Below are 22,500 nucleotides of genomic sequence, written 5' to 3' on the forward strand. Positions count from 1 at the left end.
AGTAGAAACCCGGGATCTATGGACATGTCCTCCAAACCACTTTCTCCTCTCTCTCTCTCTCTGTCCGTTCACTTTTTACTGCAGTCGGAAGCAGGGTAGATCCCATATAAGGTCCCCTAAATTCCCCCGGCCTGGACTTTGACAAAAGGAGTCTTGCGCAAATCACTCTCACTTTCAATATGACACCATTGACGTGTGCTCTCATGTACCGAGTGAAAGCAAGGGGATCAAATAGCAAATAACATCCAATCACAGCTAAACAGGTTGGTGCAGGCCAGGCACGATGGCTCTCAAATTTCCATTCGGTTAAAGCAGGACTGTGTGTGTGTGTGTGTGTGTGTGTGTGTGTGTGTGTGTGTGTGTGTGTGTGTGTGTGTGTGTGTGTGTGTGTGTGTGTGTGTGTGTGTGTGTGTGTTGTGTGTTGTGTGTGTTTGATCTATCCGTCCATGGTCACATGACTTACAGGAAATCTCCGAGGTGTTGTGAAGCGAGATGAATATCTTACATCGCTCACTTCATGGATCATGCTCTGCTCACCTGCGGCGTCTCTGACTCACAGGCCCCATAACACTTTCAATTATGACATGTGATATGTCCATGATAAAATGACTGCTGTTGTAATAATAGGCCTATGTCACAATAGCTACTTTGTTGCTAGATCCTGTATATTGTTGTCCCAGAAATAAGTGTGATAAATGATGTCATTTTAAGACAATAATGTTTTGCCACTGATATGATCTTATAATAGCATTATAATGCCAGTAGGTTACACCCTTTCCAGTAACAATTAACTTTTAATTCCTGAGTAGAATTCTAGGATCTTGCTGCAGTGTCCTGGGAATTCTCGCTTAAATCAGTATTTTATTATGTATATATATAAAAAAATATATATAATATATATAAAAAAAAGTGCTTGAGTAACACGTTATCTTCACGTGTGTGTGTGTGTGTGTGTGTGTGTGTGTGTGTGTGTGTGCGCGCGTGTGTGTGTGTGCGAGCAGATGAGAGGACAGAAGCAGCCAGGAATGCCAGCATAGTTTTTCTTATGTAAACAAACATGCAAAACACAATGGGTGATAATTATCGAGGTCAGAAGACTTATTGGGGTCATGTCCTCCTCCATAAATCACGATAATTATTTGTGACAAGTAATTACAAAACTGTCGCGTAGCTTCACACAGCAAGTGGTATCCTTCTAGTTGTCAGTAGAGTGCCATGAAAGGGTTACTGTGGATTCACAGTAGAGTAGAATATACAGTTGGAGATATTTGTGCAGATGTTATGAGTGAGATGTGTTGACTTTGTGACTCACGTTCTGTCACTTATTAACTAAAGTGGAGATTCTGCGCTGAGTGACCTCTCATATCCTGTCAAGGAAGTGATCCTCTTTCCCATCCTACAGTTCACAAGAGAATCTGGAATTTCATGAATGAATGAATAACCCACACTGGCAAACTTATAGGCATGTGTTGTGATCGACACATTATGGACTGTACTGTATCATGAGAAATATGAATGAACATATCATGATTTAACATGTTTTCCTCTCTAGCTAAGACACCTCTATTGAGAGGAGACAAATGGCTTTTGTGGTTGCCCCAGGACGTTTCACACCTCTCAGAGCCTCAAAGGATTCCGGCCATTGTTTTATCTCTAAGGGTACTCAAGCCATAAAACCCCCCTCTCCCTTGCTTCACCTTACAGAATGGGCACAGTCCAGCTCACAGAGCGCTATCATTGGCCAGAACCATCACAAAAGACACATGACAAGCCAATGAGAACCCTTTGTGACTTCCCCATACAGTGAGACAAAACTGTTGGGAAAGCAGTTTTAACTTGCAGTCTACAGTAAGAGTCTCAACTAAGCTTTCGTGCGCAGCGGAAGGGTCTGGAGGAGCCAGGAAGCCAGCTCCCCTCCCCCGCTCGCTGCACCCCCTGCGGCCTGCACCAAAGGCCTGACCAGGGCCTCAGAAGGAACCAGGCCTCACTCAGAAAACGCCTACCAAAGGCCGCCGTAAGTCCCACGAGACATAGCATGCTTACACTGAGATAGTTATACTTAATCTCAGTTTAATTTAAGTCGGTTTAGCGTTATAAGTCGCAGGGAAAAACCTCCTTACGCTTCCAGACTTACCACAGCCTGGCATAACGCCAGCTGTTGACCAAGCTTCCAGGCAAGAACGCCTGACTGACGACCCTCCCCGCGCACCGCACGTGCAGGAGAAGAAGAAGAACGCCACACCGCAGCAGGGCAAACCAACGGCTGCAGAAAGACACACCGTGGCCCCAGTCGCAGAACCCACGGCAGACGAAAGACGCCCAAGACAGACCGTGGCCTGCAACCAGCCACAAAGAAGGACCACAGAGCACAGCACGACCCTCGACTCAACGAGCAGAGAGACTGCACGTCAACGCCCGGCATCATCTGCACCCCCAGCAGACGTCCGCTGCATGCTTGCCCAGGCCAGATCGCACGTCGGCCCCGACGTCAACTCAGCCAAACCCACAGCGCACAGGACAGCCGTGCCAACAACGGAACGATTCACTTAGCAGAGTGAATCCGCGTGAGAGTTTATGGTTTAATGGTTCTGGGCAGTTAAGGTTAAAATGCATTACCATGTATGTGTTGATTACAGTATCCTGTATGTTGATGTACAATGTTTCGCACACTGCCTGAAGGTGAGCGCCAAGTTCAGCACGAACTTAGCGGCCACCAGTGGGCCACTCTCCTCTCTCCCTCTCCCTCTCTCCCTCCCCCACTCTCTCGGCCTCCCAGCTGAGCCCGTTCAACCGGGAGGGCTAAGCTTGGAACGGTCTAGAGATGACAGAGTGACCCAGGCTAGGCAGGCAGAGTGATCCCTTCCTAAATTCGGCAGAACCGCCATTTTGGAAAGGAGGCGGTTCCAGACCGCCCCCCAGCCACCTCTGTCTGACCGAGTCAATCCTTCCTCAACTTTGGCAAAACCGCCATTTTGAAAAGGAGGCGGTCTACACACGATCAGCCCGCCTCTCAGCCAATCCTGTGATTACATCACAGAGACAGCCAGAACGAGCCACTCCACCTTCTCTCCTACCTCCTCCTCTCTCTCTCACACACACCCACACACACACATACACACACACACACACACACACACACAAGTGCTAATTAACACCCACATACTCACATACCCACACACCCAGGCCTGCCAGCCAGGCAGACTTAAAGCACACACACACACACACACACACACACACACACACACACACACACACCCACACATACAATTGATAATGTTTGTTCACATTAGGTATTAGCTATAGATGTGGTAGAGTATTAGTCATAAAAGTAAATGTGATGAACTGATATTTTAATCATTATGTTAATGTCAATTGATATTGTGATTTATTAAATCTTTTTATTACATAATGCTATGAATCTTGGTGGTTATTCATGAGGTATTTTATCTGTGGAAATCTGTGACAGAAGCTTACGAACTTTGACCTTCAATTAACTGTACAATGTACACTGTATCATTATGAGACTGATATGACAATTTGGTTTGGTGTCTAAACAAGTCATAACTTGACTTTTAGACAGGTCTGTAGCCTTAACTACAGTGGTGCCCCGAATCTTACAGAGAATACAATATTTTCTGTCAAATCTAATAAATTTATGAATATTAATAATTCATAATTATTAATAATCATATTTCATAACCAAACCAGCTCCTGCGAGCACAACATAAATGGTGCCCCGTGTGAGGCTTCTAATATCAGTATTTCCACAGATATGATATGCATGAATAATAAAAAATTCATAAATTTTTGAAAAATCAAAGTTTTTCAAATTTTTCCAAAATCAGGTTTTCTATAGCGCTTTGCCAAGCAAATCACATGCGTCAGAAGACACTAAAGGAACTCTAATCATAAAATATGGAATCTTCCCATAATCTTAACACAAGTTAGGATTTGTATTAAATATTTCTGAGCAAAACAGTCCCAAAGACAACAGCTCAGTTTAAAATCCTTGATTCCATTTTTATGTTAGAAACCACAGTTAAACTGTTTCCCACTGTGCCTTCAACCTAAATTGTGAGAGATAGCAATTTTTCCATCTATCAGAGAGTGACTCTATCAGAGAGTAAATAGACAGTGCTGCGCATTTTTAAGTGGAACCTTTGATGCTAATTTGAAAGCCACACTGGCAAAGGGTGGGGGGAAGTCAGGCTGCCCCCCCCTCACATTAGCATTCAAAAACATTCACCCTGGCTCTCAACAGCCAGAGACAAAGTGTAAACAAAGCCCTGTGACCACCAGTCACAGTGAATTTGCATGCGAAAGACAGGCAGACACCCTGCACTTGATGACACTGACAGCAGACACCAGCCGAGTGACAGCTGACAGATGTCAAACTAACTGCATGCAATTGGCAGCTAACTCACAGAGAGACTGTCACATTTGGGCCATTCTTTAATTAGGATTAGTAACTGTGGGCATTAACGGCAGTGATGCCATAGCAACACGGTGAGTGCACACACCTTTTGCTTAAAATTGACAGCAGTAAAACAGCTGCTTGACTCATCGCGATGAGTCCGCGCTGCCACAAGATGGTCAGCGCTGAAGCATTCTTTAAGACGGCCGCCACCGACTTGCAAGCGGTAGCCGCCTCTCTCATCTGCCCGCCCACAGGAGGAGCAGATGAATTTAGCATTGTAATGCCAACACTAGCGGTCCTAATAATTCCATTGGGAATTATTTTCTTTCTGCAAAATCGCAGATTCCAGGTGCAGGACGCTGCGCATCAGCGGCAGACCACTGTCTACCAGACGCAGATAGGCAGACTGCGCAACAGCTGTCAAGCTACGCTGCAGGCCAACCTGGGCCTGCATCGACAAGCCCAGGTCTGCCAAACAGAATTAGCCCGACTGCGAACAGAAGTTTCCCGGCTGCAACAGAGCCAAAGAGGCATGCAGACCGGACCCCCGGCTTCAACCCCAGAACCGGGAGGCCAGGAAACACTGGCAGATCAGGTGGGTCCAACGACCTACATCCCTCTTGAGCCACCCATGGTGTCGGCGACCACCCGAGCAGTAATAGCACGGCAAACAGCCAAGGCTTCCAAGCAGCGAGAGCACCAGAAGGCCGTAGCCCCGCCAGAACCGGAGGCTGACACGCCCCCTAGGGCTAGACCAACCCCCGACTCGAATCAGACCCCCGCACACCACTTAGCGCCCGCGCTGGCAAGCAGCCGCGCTGCTAGACATCGCGACACCACACCGCGAAAGGGGGGAGACCGCTCTCACAACGAGCAAACTGATTCAGGCTATTCAGCCCAACAGTCGTCGTCCGATTCAGAGCTCGACTTTCATGCTTATGACATACCAGTCAGTCATTCATCCGAGCAACCCACGTGTAGAATCAGACGTTATTCACGCTTTCATCCAGCTCTGACTTCCACCTCAGAGCACAAACTGCTGACAGTCAAGCGACTTGACAGCGCCACTTCCGGTTATGACAAAACGATCCACACTGCAACCCCCTGCAGGGAGGAACGTGTGTCTTACCGACTTTCCATTTATCACGCCCGTGGCGAGTCGATCGACTACCGCCCTGTGCATTATAAACCGTCATTTGCTCAGGCCACCAACGGGTGCGCTGATAGGTCTTTCTCACAAGAGGCTATCCAGCCTCACTCATTTTCTAGCTCCTGTCCACCAAGGAAACAGGAAGTCAGCTCTTCCACCCCTCCCCCCGAAAGGGGGGACCCCGGGCATGATGACAGTAGTCGCTCTTTGGTGCCCAATCGGGCAAACGGCCACTCCTTCTTGCAGCCTCCACTGCCAAAACAGAGTGATTCAGGACTCTCTCTCCGAGAAGCAGAGTCACGCTATCACTTACTGAAGTCAATCGCAAACGACATTGACTTGTTCGATCCCGCCAGTCACGAGGTACACTTGACAGATTATCTCAACGAAGTCGAACGTGGTTCGCAGGCTCTACCACACGCCTCGCCGCGAGAGAAAGCTCAACTGATATGGAGCACGAGCTCAAAGCACGTGCGTGCGTTTATCCAAACGCAACCTTCCCATATCAGAGATGACTTTGACAAGCTTCGCGAAGCCTTGGGCGAAGAGTACATCCTTACCCAGTCGTCAGCGGCGGGGAGGAACGCGGCCTTACACGTCAAACAGAATTACCAGGAACATCCTAGGGATTACTTTAGACGCTTGAAGAAGATATATAGTCAAGGTAGAAATGGCCCGGATCAATCAGACGTGCCACGTCTCAAGGAACTCTTCCTAGACGGTCTGCATGACTCGGTGCGCCCATCCGTAGCCCTAGACGCACGTTGGTATGACCGAAGCATGCGCACGGTCCTCAAAACCGCCTCAATAGCGTGGGAGGTGGAAACCGAAGCAAAAAGCAGAAATGGCCAGTTTCAACCCACCAACCGCGTGTGTGTGGACCCAGAGACGGTACCACACACACGCTCACCACGCAGGCCAGACCACCTGGTTCTGCCGGACAGAGCCAAGGGGGGTAGCTGCTGCCCAAAGAGACATCACAGTCACGCCACAGGGCGCGAACGGCGTGAGTCTCCTCAGCACACTAGGCCCTCCACCCAATTAGACATCCGAACGGGAGCCAGACGCCTGACGGGCAGGGTGGGCATTCAAGCCACCAGAGGCCCTCCCAGGAGATGACATCAAACTCGGTGAAGGGCGGGTGACTGGACGCAGCCACCCTGTCACCCCTGACAGTCACCTGTCACTCGGCTCTCACCCTTATCTCTATGTAGGCTAGATGCATTGTCAACGCTGTGCTGTGAAACATAACACCTTTACGGCAGGCAGACCACATCAAAATAGGACAAAGCTTGGCACATAGCTACACATAGACACATAGCACAACACTGCTGGAATGCAGCACACATTCAAAATCACACCCTGTCACCCTCTCGCTCCTTCTCTCCTCCTGCCCTTCCCTGTTTACCATGTTGATTTTGAAATGATGTTGTGTATGTGATCTTAAGGTTGTATTATCTATATGGTAATGAGTCTAGGTATGGTTAGGAATCTGCCCAGAACCAAACCTGAACTATGAACGGCCTGAGTATGACACTTTGATCCCACAGAGCAGATGGACATGGTGACCAAAAGTTACCACAAACTGATTGTACAGCCCTTCATCCTCGCCCGCGGACCGCAGGTCGACAGCAGTCCACAGACGAGGAGGGGGGATGTTGTGATCGACACATTATGGACTGTACTGTATCATGAGAAATATGAATGAACATATCATGATTTAACATGTTTTCCTCTCTAGCTAAGACACCTCTATTGAGAGGAGACAAATGGCTTTTGTGGTTGCCCCAGGACGTTTCACACCTCTCAGAGCCTCAAAGGATTCCGGCCATTGTTTTATCTCTAAGGGTACTCAAGCCATAAAACCCCCCTCTCCCTTGCTTCACCTTACAGAATGGGCACAGTCCAGCTCACAGAGCGCTATCATTGGCCAGAACCATCACAAAAGACACATGACAAGCCAATGAGAACCCTTTGTGACTTCCCCATACAGTGAGACAAAACTGTTGGGAAAGCAGTTTTAACTTGCAGTCTACAGTAAGAGTCTCAACTAAGCTTTCGTGCGCAGCGGAAGGGTCTGGAGGAGCCAGGAAGCCAGCTCCCCTCCCCCGCTCGCTGCACCCCCTGCGGCCTGCACCAAAGGCCTGACCAGGGCCTCAGAAGGAACCAGGCCTCACTCAGAAAACGCCTACCAAAGGCCGCCGTAAGTCCCACGAGACATAGCATGCTTACACTGAGATAGTTATACTTAATCTCAGTTTAATTTAAGTCGGTTTAGCGTTATAAGTCGCAGGGAAAAACCTCCTTACGCTTCCAGACTTACCACAGCCTGGCATAACGCCAGCTGTTGACCAAGCTTCCAGGCAAGAACGCCTGACTGACGACCCTCCCCGCGCACCGCACGTGCAGGAGAAGAAGAAGAACGCCACACCGCAGCAGGGCAAACCAACGGCTGCAGAAAGACACACCGTGGCCCCAGTCGCAGAACCCACGGCAGACGAAAGACGCCCAAGACAGACCGTGGCCTGCAACCAGCCACAAAGAAGGACCACAGAGCACAGCACGACCCTCGACTCAACGAGCAGAGAGACTGCACGTCAACGCCCGGCATCATCTGCACCCCCAGCAGACGTCCGCTGCATGCTTGCCCAGGCCAGATCGCACGTCGGCCCCGACGTCAACTCAGCCAAACCCACAGCGCACAGGACAGCCGTGCCAACAACGGAACGATTCACTTAGCAGAGTGAATCCGCGTGAGAGTTTATGGTTTAATGGTTCTGGGCAGTTAAGGTTAAAATGCATTACCATGTATGTGTTGATTACAGTATCCTGTATGTTGATGTACAATGTTTCGCACACTGCCTGAAGGTGAGCGCCAAGTTCAGCACGAACTTAGCGGCCACCAGTGGGCCACTCTCCTCTCTCCCTCTCCCTCTCTCCCTCCCCCACTCTCTCGGCCTCCCAGCTGAGCCCGTTCAACCGGGAGGGCTAAGCTTGGAACGGTCTAGAGATGACAGAGTGACCCAGGCTAGGCAGGCAGAGTGATCCCTTCCTAAATTCGGCAGAACCGCCATTTTGGAAAGGAGGCGGTTCCAGACCGCCCCCCAGCCACCTCTGTCTGACCGAGTCAATCCTTCCTCAACTTTGGCAAAACCGCCATTTTGAAAAGGAGGCGGTCTACACACGATCAGCCCGCCTCTCAGCCAATCCTGTGATTACATCACAGAGACAGCCAGAACGAGCCACTCCACCTTCTCTCCTACCTCCTCCTCTCTCTCTCACACACACCCACACACACACATACACACACACACACACACACACACACAAGTGCTAATTAACACCCACATACTCACATACCCACACACCCAGGCCTGCCAGCCAGGCAGACTTAAAGCACACACACACACACACACACACACACACACACACACACACACACACCCACACATACAATTGATAATGTTTGTTCACATTAGGTATTAGCTATAGATGTGGTAGAGTATTAGTCATAAAAGTAAATGTGATGAACTGATATTTTAATCATTATGTTAATGTCAATTGATATTGTGATTTATTAAATCTTTTTATTACATAATGCTATGAATCTTGGTGGTTATTCATGAGGTATTTTATCTGTGGAAATCTGTGACAGAAGCTTACGAACTTTGACCTTCAATTAACTGTACAATGTACACTGTATCATTATGAGACTGATATGACAATTTGGTTTGGTGTCTAAACAAGTCATAACTTGACTTTTAGACAGGTCTGTAGCCTTAACTACAGTGGTGCCCCGAATCTTACAGAGAATACAATATTTTCTGTCAAATCTAATAAATTTATGAATATTAATAATTCATAATTATTAATAATCATATTTCATAACCAAACCAGCTCCTGCGAGCACAACACATGTAATTTTATAATATATATGTATTTATTTAAAAAAGAAATCAACATTCAAAGGAAAAAATGGCAATATAAAAAATAAATAATCAGGCAAGACAATTCAGTCAGCTTTCCCAGCTGTACCCAGAACACTATTAAACAATCTATTGACCATTTAACAGTGTTTAAAAGCTGAACTGTTACTCTGCAGGGATACTCAACTTGCTTTGCCCCGGGGGCCACTTTCGTGAAATGATAGAAGTTAATAAACAAACAATATACATTTTTCTGTAGCAGATTGTAGGTTTTTGGGGTGTCAGCCGGAGTTTAGTCTGACAATGTTGTGCACACACCGGATAGTTAGTTAGGTTAAGTTACGGTCGTTAGTTAAGTACATACGTAAGTGCCTGGGTAGCGAGCAGACGGCGGTATTTGACAATTTAGCAGCTAAATCATAGATGATTGAAAGATATTCCATATTCCAGACTGAAATGCTATAACAGAAGGGGAGTATTGGCCAGAATGACATGAACATTTGGACACTTATTCAGCGGGTATCTTGCATGTTGCGTTCAGGTGCAGTGTGCACTGTTGTTGTTTTTTGCAATTCCATCGCGGGCCACACAGGTTGAGTATCACTGCTCTATATTTACACTCGAGAGCCTCCAGGGCTTTTTGAACATCATCTTTAGTCATTTAGACAGAAAGAGTCAAACATGGCGCCCTGCAGAGAGTTTGACTCGTACAGTACGAGAGCGTAACGCCCCGACGAGCTACGCACTGTTTAGCCAAAGCAAACGGTGATAGCGTGTTGTTTTCTCTGACAGTCAGTATCAGCCTGTGGGGGTATCAGCCTGTGGGGGTATCAGCCTGTGGGGTATCAGCCTGTGGGGGTATCAGCCTGTGGGGTATCAGCCTGGGGGGTATCAGCCTGGGGGGTATCAGCCTGTGGGGTATCAGCCTGAGGACCAGTGGCTCCAGGCTGCTCATCCTGCAGCAGCATCTCATCAGTCTGGCTGTTTAACTAGGAGGAGTTTGAGGACGCGCTCCTCCTCCTGTGACCCGGGTGCCTGTGTCCAGAGCGCTGCTGCCTCTGTCCAGAGGGCTGGTGCTTCGGTCCAGAGCGCTGGTGCTTCGGTCCAGAGCGCTGGCGCTGATTGCCTCTCTTCCTCCTCCTCAGGCACAGCTTCACGTCACGACCCAACTTGGTGGCCCTGGAAAAACACAGAAGCACAGCATTTAGCCCCGACCCCCACATCCAGAGCCCAAGATATAGCAAAGGTTCATACAGGAGGACTATAGCAACGACAATACCCAAGAGGGCGCTCTTCAAACTGATTATGATTACGATGATAGCCGTGTGATCCCTTTTACACTCACTGTCACTTCTCTTAAAGGGACACTTCACCGAAAAACAATGCTGATTTATTTTACACGTGAACTCTGTAGGCCCATCGGCCTTTTTGGGTAATATTGAACTTAGTTCGGATGTTGTTTTAATATGGTTGTTTTAATATTGGTACATGATTTTGATATTGGCTAATTATGGGAAAGCCGAATGGAGACAGGCCATGTTCCCAGGAAGGATGGGGTTGAGATAGTCTCGCTGGCCAGCCTCCCCTCCCTTCCGTCCGAGGAGTCTGACGCCGCAGGTCTCCATAGTGGGATTGCGATGGGCGGCGCTTAGCGGCAGTGCCCTTGGAAAATAGTTTCCAACAATCCAAATTTGCCGTTTTCAGCGTGTAGCAAACGAGCTAGCGTGTAGGTTTATTCTGTTAGCTTGCTAGCTAGTTAGCGTTGTTGTTTTCACTGAGGCGGCAGGGCACTGTTTACAGCGACACACAGGGAGGAGGGAGCGGAAGCCACTCTGATTGACATGGTCGGAGCCAATGACTGAGCTTGTAATAAGCGGGGAGCGGCCACCGAAACAGTCGCTCCAATGGGAGAGCAGCTGTAGAGCAGGGGAGGGCTTATACCTGTTGCCTGTGTTTCCGCAGCGATATCGCAGAAGGGCTTCAGCCCGCCTTGCCTGCTCTTCAAGACCATTTTCTCCTCGAGGCCAAAGACATTTTCCCTCTACAACTCACAGATATCTGAAGACTGTAAACCGTTATTTTATTTTGAGTTCAGTTGTGGACCAGTGATGTCACTTCACTCTTCCACAACTCAAATCAACTCTCGATAAATGTCATGCAAAATTGTGGCCAGTTTTCAGATCATGTGCAAAATATTTTTTTTCCAAAGTAGTAACGTGCAATATGGCAACCAGTAAGACACGATCAGCTGTGCTTTATGGGAATTATCAATGTGTTTGGAACGCTCCCTGTGATGTGTAGACACCTGCTGTAGGCTATCGTTTTTGCCATGCGACAACTTGTTAACTACAATTTAGATTATTTTCATATTTTATATTCAATTGAAGAATTACATGCTCTTTTATGGGCTGAGAATATGTGTGCGGTTTTGAAACGCTTAAAAAAAACACATTGGATAAACACAAAAATACATGGTGGTCAATCTGAAAAATCTGAGTTTTTACCTGACAACATATGTTATTATATACTAATACAGAGGTTCTCAAATGTTTTTCAGCCAAGGACCGCTTATAAGCTAGAAAATATACCGGGGATCCCCTCATTCTGATTTGTGATTTCAGGCTCAGCTTGTTTCCACGGTAACATGCTTGACATTTAAATTGATAGGTTTGTCAGATTAGAATGTAATCCATGAACCATTTTAGATGTAAAGCATACAATATTTTCGTTGAACTATGAAGCTTTTGCACACAATCCCCCCCTCCTGAAAACTTTTCGTGGACCCCCTGGCAAAGTGCCATGGACCCCTGGGGGTCCCCGGACCCCCATTTGAGAACCACTGTACTAATATGTCTCACTGTATTGGTCATGTGACATGTCTCTCACCTATTGAAGCAGCGAATCAGCAGTTTCCCCAGCGGTGATTCTGGATTCACACACACAGCCTCATTGGTGTTCCTCAGTGTCACTCTGAAATACACAAGTAAACCCATGCGTCTTGTTACACTCTGCTTGCTGTGTGTGTGTGTGTGTGTGTGAGAGAGAGAGAAAGAGAGAGAGAGAGGGGGGCGGGGTTTGGGGATCTGGTACTCACATGACTGTCTGCTTGTCACAGTTGGGGCTTTTGGGGTAGACGGAGAGGTCCTTCATAGGCCTTCTGACCGCATTTTGAGTCTCTGGACACACACACCTTCCCGGGACAAACGTGCTGTCTGACTCTGGCACTACACATAGACAGAGTAACAGGATTAGCGCCAACTCAATACAGTGTGAGAAGAGCAGACAGTAACATGTTAAAATACACAATTCACCATTGATTACAGTTGCTTATTAGCATGCATATTAGTAGCATATTGGCTGTTTATTAGTCGTTATAAAGAACTTAATATTATTAATTAATATTATTCTGCAAGAGCATATTCTACAACTACTAGTCCTTAACTAAGAGTTTTCCCTAAAATAACCTACCAATTACTGCTTATTGATAGTAAGTAAGGTTGTTGTTTTACATTAATTATGATCTTAATATGCTTGAGTGGTACTACCACCTCATAACGCCCATACTGAGTTTAAGATTACGATTGTAATTCAGAATATGTCGGTCATGCAGAATAAGGCATTCTAATGAAGTGCTTTATAATTACTGATCAACACCACTAACCACTAATATGCATGTTAATAATAAGCAACTAGTTAATGGTGACTGTGAGGCCATTTACACCTGGCGCTAACATGCGTTTTCTGTGATCAGATTGCAATCAGATTGTGTTTTATCACATGAAAGTACAGGTGTTAACATCCCCAAAACGCATTGAAGAAGGATTGCAATCTGATCGGCCAAACCACCTCCGGAGGTGGTCAAGGATGCATTGTGTACACATTGAACACGAGTGTAAATGCAATGTGTCCTCTCAATCTGGATACAGCAACTTTATGCGGATTGAGAGGACAACCATTTCTGCCATCAGATTGCAATCAGATTGCAGAAAACGCATGTTAATGCCAGGTGTAAAGCCTCTTTGTGTATCTTAATACAAGTGTTACAGAGCAGACATCACATCACTTCAGATTCATACGATCCCGGATAGGAGTTCGCCTAATTAAAGTGACAATCGCCTACATTCATTCAGATTTTTTACTAAAGAAAGATCTATAGGAAGAAACAGATGCGTAGATGTTTCTATACACAGGACACCCAGATTCATTCTTACCTGTGATCAGCACACAGCAGAAACCCAGGAAAGCGAGCTGGCAGACGGACTGAAGATAGACCTTCATACTGGAGGCAAGTCGAGTGTTAACAGTGAGACACATGTGGCTGCTTTTATTCCATGCCCCTCCCTCCCACGCAACAGCATGCTGGGCTTTTCCAAACCAGGAAATTCCCCCCTGGCTGCTCTGTCCTTCTGGACTCAGGGCTAACAGACCAGACGCTCAGGGCTCAGCCTTTCTTCTGGGTTTTGTGTGGCTTCACACCTCGAAGGACAAACTTTATGACTGATGTGTTTTCTTTTTTGTTTGCTTGTTTTAGGAGATGGAAGTGACAAACTGATGTTGCAGAATTTGACAGTTGACTCTGCAGAATTTTAAAGTTTGTTATTTCTAGAGAACGTGCGACACCACTGATTGATTAGCTGAGTTGGCCTCGGAAGACTTTATGATCTTTGAGTGTCGGTGCCCACAGCGTCTTCCTGGCTTTGTCCGAACACGTATCCTGTATCGGCCCCTTTGAACACTGACAGTGCCTGATAGTGGCGCTGTGCCAATGCAACATGTGATTTCTCCTAATTCCTCCATCCTGTTGGTATAAGAGCCACTGGTTCAGCTGCTTCTCCATGAAAAGCCTTTCCACCATGACACCTGACAGCATCATGGTAGCATTATGGGTTTGTCTGTTTGTTTGTCTGTTTGTTTGTTTGTTTGATGTCCATCATCTTTCAAATCTCCCCTCTGGGAAAGGTTTACCTCTATCTGTACCTGACCATGATCATTATATAGCCATTAGTTAAGATTATCGCCATTTACATTCTTGTAGGGCTGCAACTAACGATTATTTTCATAATCGATTAATCTGTCGATTATTTTCTCGATTAATCGATTAATTGTTTGGTCTATAAAATGTCAGAAAATGGTAGCAAATGACGATCAGTGTTTCCCAAAGTCCAAGATGACGCCCTCAAATGTCTTGTTTTGTCCACAACTCAAAGATAAAGAAACCAGAAAATATTCACATTTAAGAATCTGGAATCAGAGAATTTTGACTTTTTCTCTTAAAATTGTACTCATGACGATTCATCGTTTATCAAAATAGTTGTCGATTAATTTTCTGTCGGTCGACTAATTGATTAATCGATTAATCGTTGCAGCTCTACATTCTTGTGTGATTTGCCTCATGTTAGCGATATAACTCGTGATGCTTATATGACTGTAACGATTGTCTCTGTCGTGTCTTCATGGTCCAGCTCTGCTCTGCCCAGGATGGGAGAGGGTCAGACCTACGTGAAGCTCAGTGAAGACAAGCTCATAGCCAAGTAAGTCCTGCTGCTGCTGTGTTTTACTGCGTTACAATGAAACACATCGGCCATTACAAGCACTGCATGTAATGGTAGCATCTGTGCACGTGTGAGCTAATCTGAGCCTCGGTGGTCTTGTGTTCATTCATACGCAGGTCTGACATCTTGTCGCTGCTCAGAACCTACAACTGCTACCACGAAGGCAAGAACTTCCAGCTGAGAGCCCGCGAGGTAAGACAGACTGCTGCTCACCTGTCAGGAGGAGGAAGTCACGAGAGAGAGAGAGTTAATGGACAATTGGATTGTGGTGAGACAACACATAGGCTCGCATTGTGTTTGGCTGTTCTGGATTACTGGATTACTGCCATCGTAAAAACGGGTCGGACACGTGACGAGGCTGGAACCAGTTAAACCAGCGCCGTCTGTCAGTCTCTGGTAAATAATGAAGACACAGATCTTAGAACAAACGGACTTGACACATTGTCTCAAACAGACTTGACACATTGTGTGATGTCTTGTTTGGTCTACTGTTTGGTCTGCTCCCTCTCTATGTGACATATAGTGTCAGTTCCAAGCCCAGACCTGAGAGTCCTCCTGGGTTGTTTCCCAACAGGCCGGCCGTAAGCACGAGGAAACCACAGAAAGCCCCTTTTCCCTTAAATTGGAAATGTCTGTGGAAAGAGAGGGAGAGTTCCACATTTCACTAACACACACTAACTGCTGCACAAAGCACTTCCACCATACTGTACATGCTGTGCTGTTGTGGTATCAGTGACTGATGCTGTGAAGCCATACGCAGGAGCTAGATCATTTGTGTGATAATTATTCTATGGGTTTCATGGTTGGGAGTTTCCCCTCAGGAATGTGTGGTCACTCACCCAGATTGAGGGTCCTTGTGTGTGTGTGTGTGTGTGTGTGTGTGTGTGTGTGTGTGTGTGTGTGTGTGTGTGTGTGTGTGTGTGTGTGTGTGTGTGTGTGTGTGTGTGTGTTATCTGCCATGTTGGGTCTGTGATTTAAGTGGGGGATTTTCCAGGAAGGAGATGATCTGTGAGAGGGACAGACCCTGACCATCCAGTTGTTCACACACACACACACACACACACACACACACACACACACACACACACACACACACACACACACACACACACACACACACACACACACACACACACACACAGACCAGGGGTCCTTGAAGGGGGTCTGCAGCAAATGGATGGATTGTTGAACTTGACCATTTACAAGATGCCAACACAGTTCGAGAATGTAGGAGAATCAAGAATGACTGTTTGAATTGATAGTTTCACATCTGGACAAAATCATATCTGCCAAAAATAAATAAATAAATAAATAAAACATTATACGAGGGATCAGCCGAGCAGCATTTTGGTAAACAAACCGTGTCACTGGGTGGCAACGGCAATGGAACCCTATGGAGCACAAGTGGCGCGAGGCGTGAGTGTCTGACTCTAGCCAGTTAACTCTGTTTACATTTTAGAAACTGCGACAGTTCACACAACTTTAACACGACGTGCATTATATTATACATCAAACTCTTGAGCTACTTCTGCTCTCACTCAGAATGTCAAAATATAAGCGATGTGATTAACTGTATTAACTGCCGCGGGGTTCCGCATTTCTGGGTGGCAAATGACGTCACGCTGATTCGTTCCTATTGCATTTGGGTCTGAGAGAGGCTACTGGATGTGGAGTAAATTAGGGGCCCTCAATATGAAACATTATGAGGATAACTGCAAAGACCAGAACACTGACCTAATGTTGTACCCAATATTGACCTATTTCACAGCAACCATTTTGAGCTGGTAAGCAGGAAGTAAAGCAGGTGTAATCAATACCATTAACGATGGCTCCATTCCATTTAGGTGTTCCAGTCCCAGCGCCCCTCGTTAATGTAATTGACTGCACCTTGATGCATGTTGATGTGACACGGGCCTATAAGGACACAATCTAGACAGCGGATCAGTGGTTAGCAGCAGCACTGCGGGTTCCAATCTCCACCCCGCTCCTTTCTGTGTGCAGTTTGCATGTAACTGTAACTGTTCTCCCCCCGTGTCTGCGGGGCTTTCCTCTGGGTGCTCCGGTTTTCCTCCCGCAGTCTAAAGATATGCTGTGTTTGTGTAGTAGCCTATAGATCACAATGTTAGATTGTGAAGTATCTATATGATGTATGCAACCATATGTTGTGGGTATATAAAGTAGGGATGGGCATTTCTAGCAAAAACACTAACCAAACACTGGCCAAAGTCGACTTTTAATCGAAATTCGATTATTCTAAGATTCTAAGTCTAAGGCTTTATTAATTAATAGAAAAGGCTTCTGCTGTGGATTTGTAGCTCAAACAAGCATTGCACCACTGAAGTAAAGAACATGTTACATGACATTGACATTTTCGAAAATAAAAAACAGTTTTGACAATCATGAGTGGTTCATTAAATATTTAGTAGGCTCAGGTCTGAGTGCCAAAGTGGTGCCAAAGTCACCCCCTCTCCCTCTTCATGGGATTTCATCCGCCATTCATTTTTCCATAAACCTTGCTTAAAATGCTTATAAAAATTGTTTTACTTGCTCAAACCAAGCGATTCGACTATACTTAGAATCAGGGGAGACAATGCAACATTTCACTCACAAAAAAAAAAAAAAAAAAAATCTTTCGAATTTCGACTTTCAATAATAAAAGTCGACCTTGATAATAACGATTATTCGAAAATTCGAAATTCGATGCCCATCCCTAATATGAAGTGATGATGATGCTAAAGCCCTTTAAGACGTGCTTCTGTGATAAGGGGCTATAAACATAACTGAACTTATTAGAGATTATGAACCTTTAAAAAAAAGTTTGTACTCAAAGTTTGTACTCAACTTTGACATAATAATGCCTCATCTTTAGTGCCTCTTGTTTTTCCAAGTTAGTTGATGTAATTCGACCACAAATATGTCGCACTACTGGAATGACTCAACATAATCTAAGTAAACAAAGCTATAATAGGAAAGAGCTGTTTCTTAACAGATCTGAATTGTTTCTCCTTCTTGGGAGCAGTGAAGGGATGCACAAGACAGTAGACATACAAGTGTAAGAAGTGCTCGAGATAAATGTGAAAAGTGTAATATCTCATTTGGCCATATAGAATGCAGGAGAATGACTATTTTGATCATAGTTTCACTGTTATCTCTCTACCTGCAATTCAGGTGGAATTCTGGACAAAGTTCATATTTGACAAAAGAATATTCTCAGATTTGGGTCCGAGAGAGAAAATCTCATCAAATGGGGGTCCCGAATGTAGACTAAATTATTGTTTCGTTGATATGAAAAAGATCATCCTGTATACCTCCAGTTGGCCAAAAACGTCTAGCACGTCGTCGTCTGGACTTAATCTACCTGCATATTGTGTAAAACAAAGACAGTCCAAGGGTCGTTTCTCAGGAGCAGCGTTTCAGAAGCATGAGGAAATAGTCTCCAAATCTCACACTGACTCAAACTCCTCTGAATGAGAGGAATTCAGAGGGGGTTTTATTGATGATATTGCTTTCCTCTGAGCACATGGCTTTCGCTTGCTCTAATGATTCATGCTTATGAATGAAATGCTGGTGTTATTTCAGATGACAGTCTAACCTCATTACCAGATGTAGTTAGCCCACATTGACTCACCAGACGTTTGGTGGATCAGTCAGCAGGAACAAACTTTGGTTGGAAGTTGTCGGAAAACAGAAATTTTTGGGATTTCAACTAATCTAATCTCACACTAATCTGAACACCAAAGATGGTGTGTGGAGCGTGGGAACAGATTCCATCATCATTCCCAGAAACAGGTGTTTCCGAGCCGGAGTGACATGTCTGAGTACGGTAGTTGTTGTTTCATTATCATTCACTCAGACAAACGGGTTCTGTGTGAAGGAGCAGGGCACCAGGGTTAGTGCTAGTAAATGTTGTTTTAAGCTCATATGATGATCATGCTGCTCTGCAGGTATAGTCAGGTGATGTGTGTTTAGTCATGGTATGGAGACTTTAGGGATGCACGATATTGCATTTTTTTGGGGTCAATATTTGATATGCCAATATTGTCTTATCTCTTTTGGCCGATTGCCAATAGGGATATATGCACACATCCCATTGACGGTTAGCACCATCTGCAGAGAATGAGACGGAACATTTGTTGGCAAAAAGCTTCACACAAGCTCTCAACTGTACATTTGTAGACCACGATGAGTACGACAGAGAGAAGCAGATATTTATGCGTTATCGTATTGTTTAAAAAACTCCATAATATCCTGCATCCCTAAACACAAACAGGGAAAAAAGGTGGAAAATCAGACGACGGCTTATATGTGTTCTGTTGATTGTTAAAATGTGTATGGGTATACATGGGTGATGATCCCATGCACCGGCCGTATGCCAGGTTTCCACCTGGCCTTGTTGTTTGTATGACCCTCAACACAGGCTTTGATCATCCCGGGCCACTTACTGATACTTATGCTTAAATTAACCCACTCATATTCTGGTTTATTTCAAGAAAAACATTTTGGCTAGTGGAAATTCTAATTGGCCGGTCACTTTAAAATCTAGCGGCCATATTGGCAGGTGGTCAAAAAAGTTAATTTCAAGCCCTGCAGGGAGAGCAGGTGGTGAAATAGGAGCGAGTGAGAAAAGGATCAAATATTGGTGTTTAAGACTGAATGATGACATCACAACTGTTCATTTAAAATGAGTTATTTCCTCTAAGCCTGACTTCAAATGCCCCAAATTGCCGTTCGGCCCCCAACCCTCAGCAAAATCTGGCCCTCTGGTAGCGAGGACATTTTTTTGTGGTCCTCTCTATCATCAAAGTTCCTGGGTTACGGCATGACAATATTTGTTCGGCCCCCGGCAACAATCTGGGTTTCTCATGTGGCCCCCCATGAAAAAGAATTGCCCACCCCTGCTTTTAGCGATACAGTGTTGGTGATGCTTAATATGGTCCATTGTAAGGACATTCTCTCTTCACTCGCTTTGCTTCTCAGCCTCTATGGCTCATCATCACCCATTAAAGTGCTGCCTACTTGCGAACCCTCTCACAGGCTGCAATATAGAGTAGAGTGGTAAACACAGTGTCACTCAATTATGTTCTTCATGTTCTCTCTTCAGGTTGTTTCATTTGGTTGTCAGAGGAGGCCTCGAGACTGACAACTATTTGGTATTTTCACAAAAGAAATCAGAGAAAGATACACATTATTATGTATTATTATGTTTTTCCTGTCCCCAAAATGATGTCACGATCCCCTGGGGGATCCCGACTCCTAGGTTAGGACCACTGAACTACACAACCGCTTTCTAGGAGCTGGTTTAGGGGTTCACCGGTTTGCTTTTTGCTCTTCAGCAGGCTGGATGGTGCTGTGAACCCAGAACCTCCAGCACTCTCTCAACTAGTGAAGCACCCTGCGGTCACTCCAAAACGTACTTATTTCAATCAATCAATCAATCAACTTTATTATCAGACACAAGGTCCATGAGTGATTATCATCTGATGATGTTGGTAGTGTGATTAATGATACACCAGATTTCACTCAATTGCCAGACTTTGACTGAGCAAAAGGTGTGTGTGTGTGTGTGTGTGTGTGTGTGTGTGTGTGTGTGTGTGTGTGTGTGTGTGTGTGTCCGTGCGCTAGTCTAAGGAAAAGAAAAGTCCACACACAGTATAATGCTGTCCCGTGCTTTAATTAATTCCCTCCATACACAAACAACGTTTCCAGCAAGGGCTTCGTCAGGTTATAAACCTGGCTCCATACACAACGTTTGTGTATGGAGGGAATTAATGAAAGCACGGGACAGCATTATACTGTGTGCAGACTTCTCTTTTCTTTAAATCTTTGTATTTTGTGATCCAGCACCAGCTTTTTGAGGAATCCGGTGGATGTGCATATTTTCTCTTTTCTCTGCTAGTCTAACCCACCGGTTAGTTTCTGTGCATGCAGCATCCTCTGGTGGTTGTTGTACAGCAGGTAATTGTAGTTTTACAGCCACGTGCTGCAGTGCCACTTATGACCAAAAGACGGCAGTGGAGTGCTTTGCTTTGCTTTGCCTGCAACTAAAAATCACTGGTACACAACCAAAGGCACAACTACTGTGACATCATGTCCATCTCTTTCATAATGTAATAAGGGATTGGAGCCAAAGGGGGCAGTGTGTTATAGTAGATTTTACAGGGGAGCCAAAACTAATTTTGATCAAACTTGGATGATCTGCTATTACCACATCCTGTAGCCTACTAAGCACAATATTTGTTAACCTTTTGTGTTATCAAACAATCACTGCTGCATTTTAAGTCGAATACTTTATGTTATTTTATTTTTATTTATTTATTTCTATGGCAAAAGAGTGAGATATGCCTTTTTGGCACAAACATTGTCCCAATACAGCCATAATAATAATAATAATAATAATAATAATAATAATAATAATACATAAGTTTTATATCGCGCTTTTCTGGGGAACTCAAAGACGCTTTACAATACATAGAAACAATACATAAAAACAGTAAACAAACTAAATAACAAGAACAAATACAGATACAAAACAAATCCAAATGAAAAGATTGCAGAGATGGAATGGTGGTTAGAGGTAGGAGTCAGATATTGTAGGCTGTTTTGAAGAGGTGGGATTTGAGTTAGGTCATGCAGAATATGGACTTATGTAAGTAAACAATTGTAAAAACACATTCATTTGAATACAAATCTAGCAATTACACTTTAATCAACACTGAAACAAGATCAGATTGAATATCTTTATCTTAAAGTAATGCTCAGCAACTTTCAACAAGGCCTTTCAAATTGTACGGTGTTACCTGGAACACATCAAATTGATTGATAGCTAAAAAAGAAATTAAAACCTTTTCATACCTCTATAGCCTACAGTAGACATGAGAAACTACTTTTGATTCTGAAATCTGAACTACTACTTTTTTCTTTTTGCTAGTAGGCTATAATACATTTTTGTATGTGTCCGACATGTGGCAGGAGGACACTGACATAAGACCTGTATATAACAGCTCTTAACACTGAGGGATAACTTCAGCTACCTGCAGTAAGTGCAGTTATGCCCTTTTGACAGCAAACAAAACCCCCTTATATGTCTTTTTTTCCATTAAAACTTGGCTTATGACTTCAGTTGTGTCCTGAAAGGATCTTACTGAGGCCTTTCAATTTACCTTTAAATTATAATACTCATATTCACCCAAAATCACATGTCACCCACTCAAAACACATTCATGTTCTGGAATAACTCTACTCGAAAGAAACGGAGCAACAAATACATATTTTCATTTGTTTTTTATTAGAAACAATAAAACATTTCCACCAAACAATATTATAAAGGCATGTAAACATGGAGACATGACTCCTTAGTGCATAGAAATAAATATGTCTTCAGCTCTCTTGAGAGCCTCACTTTGGTCTTTTGCTGGTTCAGCCACCGTACTGCGTCCCACCACCATGTGGTGCTTG

At 44.9% G+C, this 22,500-nt stretch overlaps 3 protein-coding genes across 5 annotated transcripts in view; 1 reads left to right on the forward strand and 2 right to left on the reverse strand.

Moving 5' to 3' along the window:
- rassf4a (Ras association domain family member 4a) overlaps positions 1-22,500 on the forward strand; it is a 37,814-nt gene that overhangs the window by 4,328 nt on the left and 10,986 nt on the right. For both annotated transcript variants that reach the window (XM_083658163.1, XM_083658164.1), the window contains exons 2-3: positions 14,956-15,024; positions 15,162-15,237. In XM_083658163.1, the coding sequence (XP_083514289.1) occupies positions 14,972-15,024; positions 15,162-15,237 (129 nt within the window). In that variant the 5' untranslated portion in view covers positions 14,956-14,971. The remainder of the gene's footprint in view (positions 1-14,955; positions 15,025-15,161; positions 15,238-22,500) is intronic.
- On the reverse strand, positions 9,497-13,782 carry LOC310795957 (C-X-C motif chemokine 10-like). 2 transcript variants are annotated; one of them, XR_014553658.1, is made up of 5 exons: positions 13,705-13,782; positions 12,588-12,717; positions 12,380-12,463; positions 10,420-10,672; positions 9,497-10,359 (listed from the first exon to the last, which is right to left on the reverse strand). XR_014553658.1 is itself a non-coding variant. In XM_083658067.1 (4 exons), exons 1-4 carry the CDS (start codon positions 13,769-13,771, stop codon positions 10,483-10,485), a joined length of 471 nt encoding a protein of 156 aa, XP_083514193.1. In that variant the 5' UTR covers positions 13,772-13,782; the 3' UTR covers positions 9,497-10,482. The 2 variants fall into 2 exon arrangements, 1 of the variants encoding a protein (XP_083514193.1); XM_083658067.1 differs by having other exon boundaries at positions 9,497-10,672.
- The window catches only part of LOC310796016 (protein DEPP-like), a 1,207-nt gene continuing 1,066 nt past the window's right edge, over positions 22,360-22,500 (reverse strand). Inside the window, exon 2 of the mRNA XM_083658165.1 lies at positions 22,360-22,500. This exon is cut by the window's right edge and continues 494 nt beyond it. The gene's annotated coding sequence lies outside the window, so the exon portion shown is untranslated.

The sequence above is a fragment of the Poromitra crassiceps genome, assembly GCF_964638095.1.
Source record: "Poromitra crassiceps genome assembly, chromosome: 22".
Taxonomy (NCBI): Eukaryota; Metazoa; Chordata; class Actinopteri; order Beryciformes; family Melamphaidae; genus Poromitra; species Poromitra crassiceps.